The following is a 16,132-nucleotide window of genomic DNA, read 5'->3' on the forward strand; positions in this document are numbered from 1 at the left end:
ATTTCTTTCTACGCTACGTTAGGTCAATGTATACATCCGGAGTCAAAGGTCATTCATCATTCGTAAGCGGAAGAAAAAGTGTGCAATGATGTTTGAGAACGTCACGAAAGGTTAGTTAAATTTTCTGTAAATAATCTGTATAATTACCCGTCCATGTATCGTTCGTATATCAATGCAATGCAGAGGAGTGTTTGTTTTTTTTAAATTGAGGGGGCGCTGCTCAGTTGTGTGTCTGGATTGGATTCTGGGTGTTGGTTTTTTCGGGGGGGGGGCGTGGGACAAAAAGCTCAAATTGATAAGTAGAAGTATTACAGGCGGCCATTTTTATTTTTTACATGCATCCTCTGAGAGGAGAAGCCATGTCAAGGTCATAATCGTTAAAAAACGATTTTATAAAATTGTTGGATCTACATAAGACATTTTTATGGCCCCTCACTCATAACTCAAATTCTAACCCTGTCCCCTCCATTGCTCCTTCCCCATATTAATTGTATATGTCCTTCTTCAGGTCATGTATAGTTATTTTGTGGGGTGTACACAATTCCATTTGAGGGGCTGCGATGCCTATTGTCTGAGGTGGCTTTTTGTATGAAATGAAACAAAATGAAGTGACTTGAACAGTGTCTTGTAAATACATTTTTTTCACACATAATACAAAAGTTTAGTTTTCAATCAGATATCTGTTTATATAATTACTATTAAAGGGCTGTGTTCGTCGTGCCACCTCCTGTTCGATATGAAACTCATAATGAACACACACGGCTTAGTCTTTTCCACGAAACGAAACAAAACGAAACCCAAACCCTAACCCTAACTCGCATTTTTTTTTTCATTGGCCCAATAATATCTGAGAAAATTTCACACTGTGAAATACGGACGTGACGATGTTTGAGGTCGTTCAAAATCTAAGGTTAGGGTTAGGGTTTCGTTTCGTTTCGTTTTGTTTTATTTTGTTTCATTTCGTTTCGTGGAAAAGACTAAGCCAACACACACTGCATGATGACTCCCCTTTAAAAATTGACATACAACATTTGCCAACAACTTTTTTATTTAGAAATTTTTTTTTATATATAAATAATCGTTATTCTATAATTACTGAAACAAGGGTTCTTCACTTAAATGTTTACAAACCAACAGCAACAGAGGATGTCAAAATAATGTGCGACATGTTGAATAGAAGATGTTGAACAGATGAAAAACTTAAACAAAATGTATGTACTGACAGGACACAGTTGATGGTGTGTGTCTAACTCATGATATAACATGATGTCACGTAAAAGATATACCCCCGAAAGAAATGTCTTATTTGAAATGGCAAAAACCAAAATCCAAAACTTTAAAAATTTGCCACCAAAGACACAATTCATAGCCTTGCTAAACAACAGTGGCCTAACACTCCCTGTAGTAAGGTACCTAAAGAAGTGTTTTGAAATAAGACAGCAACCCCAGTGACAACCTTCTTTCACTATTTAAGTTTTGCATTTTGTTTTCTATCTATCATAGTATCATAATTTTATACTTGCTATCATCTGTAATGTATTAGCTTAGCTTGTTTTTATTTTATCTATTTACTGTTTTGTAACCTTTTATTCCTTCTTAAACTTTTGTAACCATTGCCAATCCCTCCGGGGAATGTGTAAGTGTTAATAAAATTTATTAAATTATTATTATTATCAAGCAGTTCATGTGACGATCTCAAAACACACATAGTAGCAAATCAGCAACTAGTTGGCAATTCTGCATGCATTACAGATGCCAGCTTCGAAATCACCAAATCAGACAAATCAAAATCATACCAAACCCAAGCCTGAGTGTTGATTGGTACACAGATAATTGCATAAATTATCCAATTTCTATTCAATTGTGTATTCATTTTGTTATCATTTGAGTTCAGATGCAGGTGGGATCTATGCTAGATTGTTGGACCACAGACCCATAGTACAGGGAGAACTCAAGTATTTTGTCAAGGAATTTGAGGTAATAATTACTTGTATACCGTAATTATTTGCATTTCTTATATGTTAGATCATTAAATATGATTTATTTTGATCTGAGAGATTATACCCCTGTTTTATCTTCCATACTTGGTTTATAGGCTAACTAAACTTGTAGCATTTATTTCTATAACATTTGTGTTTCTTTTTTTGTATTACAATTCTATGGCTGCTTTTATACATGCAATACATTCATACGTGCAATACATTCATACATGCAATACATTCATACGTGCAATACATTCATATGTGCAATACATTCATACGTGCAATACATTCATACGTGCAATACATTCATACGTGCAATACATTCATACGTGCAATACATTCATACGTGCAATACATTCATACGTGCAATACATTCATACGTGCAATACATTCATACTTGCAATACATTCATACGTGCAATACATTCATACGTGCAATACATTCATACATGCAATACATTCATACGTGCAATACATTCATACGTGCAATATAGTAACAATCTCTAGGCGCGCATAACAAACCAGTCAGCAACTTAGCTGGCAATGTTGCTGTTTTGGTGTTCAGAACAATATGGCAATGACAGTAATTTTGATATTTGACTCTAGACCCTTTAAATACCAAAATAAACCGGTCTTCTTTTAAATTTTGAAAAAAAAATTGTCATCAAGCCATTTGACTAATGGCACAACAACAACCAATCACAATGCATTAATGGCTGCAGGGCAATAATTGACCAATGTTTGAGGAAACAGTGTAAAGACTCATGGGTGTCTTTTATAACCAATCATATTTAAAGTTAAGGAGGATCTTCTAGAGTAAATGTTTTATAAATAGGTTATGAATTTCCATAAGAAAAGCATTATGTTCCTTTTTGCTTCAAAATATAAATTATAGAAGAATACTTTTAAAATGTGTAAATTGTAACACCAGTATTTTGAAAAATATAACAAAGCGATGTCAATTGTGTAGCGCTACAAGTTCTCTATCAGTAATCTAAAAAAAAAAAGTGTCATACATAGTGCACCATCATGTAGAAATGATAGTAGAAAATACATAAGTGATTATGAGTGAGCGATTTTTATAACTGTAGCTTTTTCAACCTTTTCAGCACCAGACTTACTCACCCAAATTTGTCTGCACTTTTTTCTTATTTTCTTCAATATTTGCCAACAGGCAAAATTTAAGTAAGGTTAAGGGAGTACTGTGAGAGAACACAATTACAAACTGTTATTTTTCAGCCTTAGATTAATTAATGTTCAGAGCAGCTGATGCATTTCTTGATCGCCGAACAAAGCTTAGTAAAGTTGTTGATACTGACAAATCATTGCATGAATGAGATTGTTATGTCTGAACAAGCAGATTACCAATAATTCTCAATTCATGGTCTTTCATGTGTGTCAGTAGACACCACAGGAATTGCGAATCAGAATTCCCCATTGCATTATGAGATATGCTACTTGTATGGAACCATGTTTGTTCATGTAGGCATAGCGTGACAACTGACACTTGTTTACAATAGAGTCTATGAGATTGTTTTCCCCTGTGTGTGGTGTAAATGAAATAGACCAGATGAAACCCACCAGTCTGAGATTTGTGGGCCCGCTCTTTTATGAACCGTGTCGGGAGGTTTATTTCTGTTCCGTTCATTGAGAAACTAGAATAGGTTTGGTTTATATAGTGTTAAGTTGGTTTCTGAAGACAAAATTTCGAGTCACTGACATTGCACATCACAGGACCCCATATCAATTGTTAATGCTACAAAAATTTGTGATTTTCACTCATTTGCAAAAATTTTTCTTTATAACAAAATTAAAGCAATTTTCAGTATATAGGCCAATTAAATCACTCTTGTACATTTCATTTTGACAACTTGATTATGATGATTAGTCTAGAACAAAATTACCCTTCACAAACCTTTTAAAATGTTTATATTTTTTTTTAATATTCTCCTTATTTTCACACTCACAAACCTATTCAGTTAATATTTTTTATAAATACATATTTATGAATTTTAATCCAAACTAAAACAGTAATTATTTTTGGCCAATAAAATACCATTGCAGCATTTTCAAATCTTTTATTGATGCTCACATGACATGGGCCATTCATGTGATTGGCTCAGCTCACACATGTCTGACTAAAAAAAAATCAATCTGTGTGAAATCATTACATGTACGTACTTCACTGGGCGAATTCAATTTAAAATTAAAATTTATAAACATTTGAATCAATAAAGATAACAGGTTTGTGGTTGTGATAATATTTGAACATTTATTTAGTTTAATTCACACAAATTTTCACTGCTAAGCAAATTTATAATTTTCCTGAACTTTCATTTCAAATTTATGAAAAAAAAGGATATTGAGATATTAATGTGGCATAAATTTTTTACAAATTTGTTCATATTTATTAATCTATGTCATACTAATCCAACAGTACCTTTGTGCTGACACCTGGTACTGTGATATGTCATTATCAAGGCATGTAGTTATGATAATGGCTGCAAACAGCTGGAGAATTATATGGTGTATTATAATGCGAGCTTCCTAACCGTTTATTTCATGTGTGTTCATTTGATATCGCAAGAAGATCTTTTTGTTTCAGATTGCTAATTGATATGCACATTAAAAATAAGAAAAAATGACAAAAGCGAAATTCTACTAGTAGGCCATTCGTTTTTCCATATTTGCTCTGTTAGATGTATTTTTACGTCCTAAGTCAATGAAAATTGCCAAATTTTGTAGCAGTGAAAATTTCACCAGGGCAGCAACTTACTCTAAATTATTAAATTTCTAGTTCCCCGGTAGTGTAAATTAAGTGATTTACAGTATACCAGACTTATACTCTGTGTTTGTTCAATGCTAACCCTTCCACATGACTTGTATGTAAGTGCATATGATTCTAATGGTGATATTATGGTATGAATTCTGTTTAATCATGAAATTTCAGTACGTAAATGACAATGGATCCTTTCTACATTTAATCAAAGGCCAACTGAGGTCAGCAAGTAAATTACAGACACACACAAAGCACCCAAATATAAGGCTGTGATTCATAATTCAATAATAAAACCTTAGCTGTAATCTCTACTGTATTCACTGGGTTTTAATTTTGCTTACTTCGCTGACTGGACAATGCGCTAAATTAAAACCCAGTGGATATGTAAAATTGAGCATAGAACACATTATCTAAATGATAAAACCGTGAATTTAAAACCCACTGAATATGCCTGAAATGGCAAATCAGTGAAATTTAAACCCAGTGAAAATTAGTCATTTTACTGTATATGATTATGGTATCTGGAACAGTAGACGTGACTTCTAGGAAAGAGTGGAACACAATTTGAGGTGAAAAAGCATGTCCGTCAGCTCTCTCATTCTCCACAAGATCTCAAGGGCAATTAGCATCAAAGGTTTATCATGTTATTTTATGATTTTTGAAAGCATAGATTTATTGTTTTACTCCATTTAGCCGTCATTGTTGTTGGGTTTTTTTTTTTCAGGGTAAAAGAAATGATAGAGAATATGATCGAATAAGAAAGCTATTCAATGAAGTCACGGAAGCAAATGAAAAATTCATTCCTGATAGTATTGCACTGATGGACAAGCATCTTCCAGACATTAAAGACAAACGTATGTATGCAAGTTATTACTGAAATTTCAAGAGCACTGTCAGAATCTGTTAGCCATGCATGCTCTGAACATTTTGGTCAAAGAAACAAGAAGCCCAGATATGTACAAAATGTTAGGGATGTCAAAATAGGGCAGAATAGATTACAGTATAGGATGGAAGATGGAGAATGATTCAGAAAGGAATTATGAGAAGGATAGAATGATAATATAGAGTAGTGATGGCACTTGTGAAGTCTATCATAGTATAAAGAGGAACATTCAGAAAGAGGGTATGTAGCGGGCTCTTTGACAAATGGATCTTGTCGCCTAGGAAATAAGCATATCAGACTACATGTACTTTGATCGTTGTGATATTGTATATGGTATTACAATTATCGCAACACCAACCAGGTTTAAATGTAAACCCCGTATGTAGTATCATAATAGTAAGCATTTAAGAGCTTGGTATATGGAGAAGATGTTGGAAATGGTTACATTAATATACAGGATCATAAAAATGTAACTTATAGTGACACACCTCTGTCATTATGTATATACATGTACATGTAAGTACATGAATTACAAATGCCGTATTTGTTCTATCAGTAGCACATATGCTTATGTAAATTACAGAGGTGTTTCAATGTTCAGAGTATTATGTACATCGAATGCAATTTTAGGTTTATGAAAATTTAATATAGTTTGGCATATTGAAGTAGTGATTTGTAGCTGGAATTGTTCAAATCTGTACATGTAAAACAAAACATCAAAGTCAAAATCCTTCAAATAAAAGTCATAGAAACCTGGATTCCAACTCAGTATGCTATTAATAATGTCTTATTTTGCAGTGAGTATTGCCAACAGAATGTGCTCCAGGATGTGTGTCAGAGAAGAACAGAGAATGGCGGTAAGTCACATATTTTTATTCCCTTGGACAAATAATGTGTTTATGTCTGTCTTTGCATTGGTATTTCAGTAAACACTGATTTGATGGATTTGATGCATGTTTACTATTATGACAATACAAGATCTGCATATTAATTAGGTGATTTGCATATTAATGTGCTAGCTTTTTTTTGCATTGTATCTAAACGTACTAGTGTTCGATTTATAATGAATTTTAAAACACGATATGTTCAAGCAGTGAAAGTGCTGATATGTGTTTGACAAATTAATATATGATTATCTTTTGGTACACAATCATATTAATTATGCATATTAATCAAGTGATTTGCATATTAATGAGCTGGCTTTATTTTTGCTTCAATTGCATCTAAACAGACTAGTGTTTGAATACATAATATTATATTCAAGCAGTGCAAATACTCGTGTGTTTGACAAGTACAATATATGATTATCTTTTGGTACACAATCATATTAATTATGCATATTAATCAAGTGATTTGCATATTAATGAGCTGGCTTTATTTTTGCTTCAATTGCATCTAAACAGACTAGTGTTTGAATACATAATATTATATTCAAGCAGTGCAAATACTCATGTGTTTGACAAGTACAATATATGATTATCTTTTGGTACACAATCATATTAATTACTGTGGAATACTTTATTTTCGCTGGAATTAATTTTCGCTGAAAAGGCTTTTTGGGCGTTTTGTATGGAATTTATTTTCACTGATTTTTGATGAGTTTAATGTTAAATATAGGAAAAAAAGTATATTCGCTGGATTTTATTTTCATGTAATCATCCCTTCAGCGAAAATAGCGAAAATAAATTCCAAGCGAAAATAAAGTATTCTACAGTATGCATATTAATTAAGTGATTTGCATATTATGTAGCGAGCTTTATTTTGCTTCAATTGCATCAAAGCAGACTAGTGTTTGAATTCATAATATTATATTCAAGCAGTGCAAATACTCGTGTGTTTGACAAGTACAATATATGATTATCTTTTGGTACACAATCATATTAATTATGCATATTAATTAAGTGATTTGCATATTAATGAGCTGGCTTTATTTTGCTTCAATTGCATCTAAACAGACAAGTGTTTGAATACATAATATTATATTCAAGCAGTGCAAATACTCATGTGTATTTGACAAGTACAATATATGATTGTCTTTTGGTACACAATCATATTATTTGTGCATATTAATTAAGCGATTTACATATTAATGAGCTGGCTTCTCCATGTTTGTATGTAAACAAATTAATGCTGAAATCAAATATACTTTGAGCAGTGTATGTACTCCTTTGTATTTTACAGAAGGACCCGTTAAAAACCAAAAGAGACACAAGGCAGGAAGAGTGGTCTGAGTTCATCAAAAAACAAGGCGAAAAAAGCGCTGCTGTTGATAAGGAACATGAGAAAAGAATGAAAGAAATAGAAGAAGAATATAAAGAAATGGGACAAGCCTTGATAAAAGCATCTCAGCCTTCCCAGCACTGAGTTTGCATCCTCCTCGAACTAAAAACAAAATTCTTGTGATATTCACGAACATATGGTGAATATTTGTAAGCATAGTTCCAATGTAGAATTTCTTTCAAACTGCACATCATGGACAAATAATGGTCACATATGCATGTACATTTACTGTACACGCAACTGCATACAAAAAGTGACTATGCACTGTAAAGGAAGCAATAGATATTTTAAAATCGAAAAGATCAGAGTTCAATTTGAACTAGCGCACCATATTTAAACCTAGTTCAAGATATCCAAAACAGTGATTTAACGATTTCACTATCAATACATTGCCTGCTGAAAGTTTGAAAGTTTTTCGAGATTCTAAGCAATATGGCTGACCAGCAACCATTTTGTTTTCATCTTTTTTTGCACATTTCTGCTTATATCTCAAATTCACACTGTCCAAACTTGGTGTTCTAGCACATCAAAGAAAGTTTTTTATGTCAAAATCCAAATCAAGATGCATTGCCTGCTGAAAGTCTCCATAGATAGCGTGAAATGAAAAAAACACAGCATCAACAGATAATAACAGATCAGGAAAAGGGACGAATTGTGTTTGCCATGCAAGTCGATGGAGCAACCATCATGTGCACTTTGAGATAACGAGCATTGTACACCAGATCAAGAAATTCATGTCTTAAACAATTGCTGTTTCAAGACAAGCCTATAAAAAGACTGAGCCAAGACTAATCATCAAATGAAAATACAGTGATGCCACTCTGAACCAGTGAACTGAGAATATTGTTTATGGATTTAATGTAGCCGAGATATTCTTTATAATTAAAATTTACTGCTTTGTGAAAGACACAGTACATTGCATATTGGCACACATGCATAAGAACAAGATTGTTGGTAAGATTTATCACAATGCAATGCCATGCACACACATCCACAGAATAAAATCTTGACTGTTGCAGATCAGAGTGTGAAAAAAAAGAAATGACACATGGGTTTATTTATGATAATTATGCTTTTTGTTTCCTAACCACCAAGAGCCCTGTATCCATTTCACCCAGATTAAAACTTTTACATCTATTGGCTGTCATATTGAATTGTTTGTAGAGCGTAGTAGGGCCTGAGAAAATCAATATAGCTTATGCATCGTGCAATGACCTCTGCCCTTTACATTTGAATGCTCACTGAGTTTTCATCACATTTATAGTTATTGGCTAATAAAGTGAAAATGAAATGCAGCGAATAATTAAAATGATTTTTAGTCCTCGTTCGGATGCAGTCCGAAAACGGGGACTTATGTTTTGACCTCCGTGCTTCTGTACGTCCGTCGGTGCGTCTGGACCTGTATCACACATACATGATACATGATATTATATATATATACACATCAATTTGTTTCACGATCTGATTCAAGATGGCCGTATGGCGGCCATTTTTGTTCAAGCATTTCTTGGCTGTTTACAGATGGATTTTGTTCAAACTTTGTATATACAATGGATATTATAGGACCTTGATGCAGATCATTTTGTTTTTCGGATAAAATTCAAAATGGCCGACTGGTGGCCATTTTGTTTTAATGAATGGGGTTCTAGTGCCATATTTCTGACTTGCTGTGACGGATTATGTTCAAATTTTAAATATTCATTATACATCATTTCATAGATATACAGATACATTGGTTTGACGATCCTATTAAAAATATCCGAATGATGGCCATTTTTGTGCTAAAAAAATCATCAAATATCAAGCATTTCTGGATGGATTTTGTTCAAACTTGGTACATACATTAGACATTACGGGTTCCTGATGCACATTATTTTATTTTTTAGATCGGATTCAGAATGGCTGATTAGTGGCCATTTTGTTTTAATGAATGGGCTTCTAGAGCCATGTCTCGGACATGCTTTGACTGACCATGTTCAAATTTTATATATTCATTATACATGTATTCAAAATGGCTGCTTTTGTTTTAATTAATGCTGTTTCAGAGCAATATCAGATACAAATGTCAATCATTTAAATGTTAAACAATCATCATAATCATATTCCTGATATGCTTTTCAGTAAACATGGTTTGGTTTGATTTAATAAGAGTACAACAAAGCTGTTATTGTTGTTTAATTGACTATTTTGGGCTCTTGGTCAAATAAGAGTCTTACCAGACCTCAGCCCCAAAACATTTGGTTAATCAAATATAGTGGCCGACTAAGATTGCTCAAATTTATACAGTGAATTTAGAAAGTTGGGAAGTTTTATGTGTTTTTTCTGCAGCTCCATCGGGGGTTGTGTTTGTCATGGATGTACGTGTGTTACATAACCCCTCTTTTGTATGGGCCAATGACTTGTAAATATCACTCCTGACATTGTATTGTATTAAAATTTGGGGGTGGGTGTTTTCCCGGGCATGGGTGCTTACCTGGATAAATACAGTATACTAAAATGTACATACTGCATTCACATACACAGCTTGTCGATCTGAAATCACTCGTTTCTACTAATCTGCAATCTTCTAATTTTTAAATAGTGAGGGATCATGTGAGAATAACCTCGTTCTGAAAAACAGCAGTGTTCCTGTGTTACTGAAGTAAACGGGCAATGTTGAAAAAGAAACTAGTAACTGTTTGGAACAAAGAAAGTGTACCGGTACTTTCAATAAATGCTGTCAAAGAATGCTGACTGAAAACTGCCCTCTATCGAATGGTAGTGTACTGTTGAAACCAGTGACAAACCAAAATGTCATATTACTGTATATATTTTAACCCCAGACTGGACACAGTTTGGGGGTTTATGGATTGGGTTCTGTCTATCTGTCAAATTATCTTAGAAGTTCATGGACCGATTTTCACCAAACTTGGAACATACAGGTTTTTTTTTTTCTTTGTTCAGATACAAAATGGCTGACTGGTAGCAATTTTATATGTGTAGAGCATTATCTCCAAGTAGTGCTGGTCAATTCTGTTCATTCTTAGAAATATGGGCAACCAACAGGTGACACATCAAAATTGGTGGATTGATTTGTGGCCATTTTGTTTGTCAAAAATACTAAGTTTTCCTTATAACTTACAATTACTAAATTATATTCAAATTTGGTACAGAGGCAGTATATAATTAAACGAAGATGCAAGTTGATTTTTTTCGAGATTCTAAACAATATGGCTGACCGGCAACTGTCAGCCATTTTGTTTGACGAAAATCAGCAATTTTCGCCTGTTTTGGCTTATATCTTAAACTTGTTGAAGTAAAATTACCAAAATGTACTGAAACCACACTGCTTGGTGTTCATTATTAGATACATTCACAAAACGTAGTGGGTAGACTCGTGGTAGAATGGCTTAAAATTTCACAGTCCTGATAGTTAAAGTTACAAAACTGTGTATACCAGTATTCAGAAATGCTACTTATAACAATGACACTCGCATCGAATTTGACAGATGTGCAAAGTAATTGTAATCAATTTAGCACACTGTAAATTGCTAAGTTGAGTTTTTGATTTCAGTGAAATATGTCAAAATAAAGAAATGACCCTACAAGACTTCAATTTCATACATTGCGTAGAATAAATACCAACCAAGATGCATCTTGATGACCGACAACCTAAGGTCAATTTGTTTTCCAAAAACTTGGCCAAATGCATTTTTTAAATTTCTAAAATCTATATTAAAACATTTTTTTTGGGGTCATGAATGCATTATTTAAACATTCTGAGGTCCCAAATAAAGAGCTAGCTTAAGAGTAACCCATATTATGCATTGTCCAACAGTAATCCCTCGCACATCAGCTATCAGCAAAGATTTTGGTTGGTCCAAGTCTTTGTCAAATGAATGTGAATCATCTGTTTATACCTCCATGGTTGAAAGTAGATTTAAAATGCCGCCCTCTAGTGGCAACCTTGTGTGAAGGTTTGGTTGGATGGTGTTCTATTTGATCGCGGGCAAAAAAACGAAAGTGGTCAGTTCCTGTCCACTGTTAAATAAAAAAAAAACATTTTTGTTAACACCCCCTCAAGCACACAGGAACACTGCTGGGGCTTCCAGATTTGTAATTTATTGGGAAGCTTCATCTATGTATCCGAGTAATTAATACATTTCTTTTTTTACAATTAGGAAAACTAAAAATGTGTGAAAATTTGCATTTTTCAATGCTATTTAAAAGTAATAATGTAACAAACCATTATATTGCTTTTCAAAACAAGTTTTTTTTTATTGCAGCATGGACACATGATAAGAATACCAGTAACACATGGAAGAACAACACTGCATAACACATATCCAGTAATAACCTCTACATTATTTGAAATGGAAACATACAGTAATTAAAAAAAAGGTTAATACAATAGAGATATATACCAGTTATCTAGCATAAGAATGCTACTTATAAAAAAATAAAAAGTCTGTCTATTCGTACAATTGGACGTACTAATCAAAACAAACTTGGAAGATGTCCCTTTATATTTTAACCCATTGAAATATAAAATAATGCTTTACAGGTTTTTTTTTTTGAGCGATTCGTTAAATTTAATTTTCAATTGGTATACAAGGCATATATCATAAAATATAGAGTTGTTTCTGCTGCCTTTTTATTTGAAGCCAACTAAATAAATTGTTGAATGGTCATCATTCATATTCCAGTCATTGCATTTGTATTGCATATTTATTGCGCACCCTATTTTAGCAATACGCCTTACGAGCACGGTGAAGTTTATAAATATGCAGTGCGAATAAATAATAGATCACTTTGTCATAAATATTTGGAATTGACGCCAGGATATTAATAAATCTCCCCGTGAAGCAGCCAGTTGATAATTTTGTGCAACACTTTCATTACAAATATCGATATCCCACACAAAAATGTGGTGTTAATTAAAAAGATCACTTTAGTTTTAATTGTATGGCAAAATAATTTCCCTGCCTTAAAAAATGACATTAGGAATCAATCAGGAAATTATGGTAAATTCAGTCTTGTAATGATTAAATAAGCATAACTTTTGCAGTGATATTATCTTAGAAACTAAAACAGGTGAACTCATTGCAAATAATGAGAATTACATAGAAAAATAGGGGCCCCCCAGTCCTAACCTATCAACAATAGTACCACAAATTAGTCGTGTTATAGGGAGCATGATTTCTTTTTTTTTAATCACACCAGACTTACATTTAGTACACATTTCAAAACTATGCTAAGCTAAGAATAATATACATATATATATACACGATTAAAAAAAAATGGAAGAAAAATTATGATTACCATGGAGTACAGTCAAGACAAGCGAAGACAGTCTGAGTTTACAACTTATGAGAATACAAAATGCAAGTAACCCATCATAAAAAAAACAATTTCTTATCTTGGTAAAAATGTAAGTACAAGAGCATACAAGAGCAAGAGCAGTGAAATTATTGTATGGTTTCTTGTGGTGTGGAAAAATATTTTTCTATTACAGTGACACCTGCAAAAACTAAAAATCAAGGGACAGAGAATATTGTATAGCTTACAGTTAGTACAGAACCACAGTCAGCTGGCGCACATCTGATATAATAAAATAAATGCGATATTTACTAGATGGGGGCCGCCATCTTGAATGACGCATAAAACTAAATAAGAGACAAGTTGTGAAACGCGTTTTTCAGATTCCTACAAGTCAGGACAAAAATACCAATCTTTCACAAAAATACGGTTCGTTGGGGTTATATTAAGCCAACCGATAACAAAATTCGGCCGAATTCGTCGTTTTTGTGTGCAAAAATCTCTTGCATACGAACATCTAATTACGCGAAGAACCTAGAACACTAAGCCGGGGTATTTGAAACCGAAATTGTCATCTAAGCGCAAGGCCATCGCTGATTGGCTGCTGTGCTGGAATGCCAATTTTTAGTTTCAAATACTCCGGCTTAGTGTTCTAGGTTCTTCGTGTAATTAGGTGTTCGTATGCAAGGGATTTTTCACGGTGCGCCAGCTGACTGTGTACAGAACGTAAATCAAAATCTTTTTTTTTTTTCAAATTCCATGCGCAGTCAAATGCAGTGAATTAACTACATGTCCACACCTCATATGTAGCTACAACTGAAAGTGCTGTGAAGACTACTCTCTCTCTCTCTCTCTCCAATAAGTCGTATACACGGGTAAGTTCATGTACTAGTATGCAGTGTATACCAAATTAAACTCCACCCACAGGTGTTTAGTTTACAGAGGTTTTACTATCAAAGTATCGAACAAACCCAGCCTCTGTGAGTGGCTGTGAATACTTAACACATATGTGCAGAAAACATAATCTCTTCGTTCATGGAGGGGGAGGACGACGATTTCAATTACTGTGCATAAAAAAATTGTTTTTGATGTTTGTGCAAACTTTTAGAGTTTGGTCAGATTCGTTTGCTGTTAATATTTTTTTAATTATGCACAGCTCTAAAGATTAACTTTTCAGATATACTTTTAATTTGTCCAATATGGACAAGTTTTAATTAGTTATTCAGTATCACTCACCTTTAATTCTAAATAGTGTGTAACCTTTGATTTGCACTTGATATACAAAAATATGGAGCCAGAAAAAAGTCACACACTGGAAACTAAATCACTGATAACAACTAAGAAGTTATCATTTGATTTGCCCTATCATAATATGAAATCCTAGAAGTCGAAATGTTTGAAATACGGTATGGGAATTAGTTGCATATTTTAAAGCCATTTTTTTAATTTTTGCATAAAAGGTACAAACATTTTATCAATATATGCATTTAGTTGATTTTCTCCCAAAAGATGCAAGATTTCAAGAAGGCTCAAGTTTGTGAAAGAAATGGTTAGTATTTATTTGTCTGGGGCAGTTTCTTTGTTCTTGCATATTCACAGAGCATACTTTATGCATTTTTTTTTATAGACTTGCCTACCGGTATTTCCAAAACTATGCAAGCATCCATTGTGTTCTATAATACCAAATGTCTGAATGGGTTTGGATTACGCATATACTGAACTCGGATGACATCTTCATTGCATATTACCGAACATGATTATTAAAGTTGTATTCTCTTATTTTATAAATCTTTGGATACAAGGCTAACTTGAACTGTCCCTGTGAAACATTTGTAAAGATTTTCTTTGTCACAAAGCGCAGTATATTTAATTACCGGTAAGTACATCTCACCCTCCCACGGATGACAAACTACAAATTGCATAACATCAATAGAATCCTTGCTCAAAAATTTTAACTTTTATATATATACCCATTGCTCACCGTCATTTAAAAAACCATTAGACCTTAAAAACATCAGCTCAAGAATAACAAATATAATTGGCATTTTTTTTCACACAAAACAAAATGTTAATAAGGTCATATTTCCTTCTAAGTCTCTGATCATTTTAGATCTCTCTCACACAGAAATTGTTAAAAGTTGATTCTAACTTTTCATAGTATTTAAAGAAAACAGACACTCCGTGAAAGAATGATATAAAATTGCCAATGGTAATGAAACCAGTCAATTCACAAATCTAGAAAAACAAAGAATGCACTGATACCCCTTCCTCCTCTTCACAATCGGATAATTGCAGAACCAGTTGTAAGTTTTAATAAGGCGGTGGGACATAATCTACATGCTAACTGGAGGTGGCACTTTGTATCCCCCTTCCCAATAGAAAAATAATTGATTGCGTATATGCATCCTCTGTATAAGGTTTGGTAGGTCTTTTACAGCATTTCACAGCAATGACATTATTTTGTATGCCTCTCTGATACCACTCAAATAGGCTCCAAACACAGTCTGGGGATACTGACGATTTGTTGCCTGGAAATGATGAACACAGGACAGAATTAATAACACTAGTCATGGAAAATCAAGAATGTCTGTAAGCAAATGTCTGCACATTTTTAAAAATTCTGCACATTGTTAAAAGTGATATGAGATTTTGATTCGGTTTACACCAGCGCAAACATCATATATCACTCAAGGTAACAAATGGGAGTAATTCCTGTCAAATTTGAAACATCTTATGTCTGAAATGATATAAGTCAATTGTATGCCCTCAAATGGTAACTTTCCATAAAGTATTTGTGTAAAATGATGGCTTATTAATATATTCAGATTGTGCTTTCTTACAATCGACATGTTTTTGCTCAGCTTCATGCTTAGAATTATGTTCCAGTCAAAAATGAATCGATTTCATTTCA

The 16,132-nt window shown here is 33.3% G+C and overlaps 2 protein-coding genes across 4 annotated transcripts in view; one reads left to right on the forward strand and one right to left on the reverse strand.

Annotated features, from left to right (window-relative positions):
• Nucleotides 1-23: 23 nt before the first annotated feature.
• On the forward strand, nt 24-9,060 carry LOC100370785 (biogenesis of lysosome-related organelles complex 1 subunit 5-like). The gene is made up of 5 exons (XM_002741945.3): nt 24-110; nt 1,895-1,977; nt 5,485-5,614; nt 6,442-6,500; nt 7,825-9,060. Exons 1-5 carry the CDS (start codon nt 86-88, stop codon nt 8,005-8,007), a joined length of 480 nt encoding a protein of 159 aa, XP_002741991.2. The 5' UTR covers nt 24-85; the 3' UTR covers nt 8,008-9,060.
• A 3,090-nt stretch (nt 9,061-12,150) lies between these two features.
• LOC100370932 (lysine-specific histone demethylase 2-like) overlaps nt 12,151-16,132 on the reverse strand; it is a 42,027-nt gene continuing 38,045 nt past the window's right edge. For all 3 annotated transcript variants that reach the window (XM_085507975.1, XM_085507976.1, XM_085507974.1), the window contains one exon: nt 12,151-15,749. In XM_085507975.1, coding sequence (XP_085364101.1) covers nt 15,663-15,749 — 87 coding nt within the window. In that variant the 3' untranslated portion in view covers nt 12,151-15,662. The remainder of the gene's footprint in view (nt 15,750-16,132) is intronic.

Source organism: Saccoglossus kowalevskii, chromosome 14 (assembly GCF_978046115.1).
Source record: "Saccoglossus kowalevskii chromosome 14, keSacKowa6.1, whole genome shotgun sequence".
NCBI lineage: Eukaryota > Metazoa > Hemichordata > Enteropneusta > Harrimaniidae > Saccoglossus > Saccoglossus kowalevskii.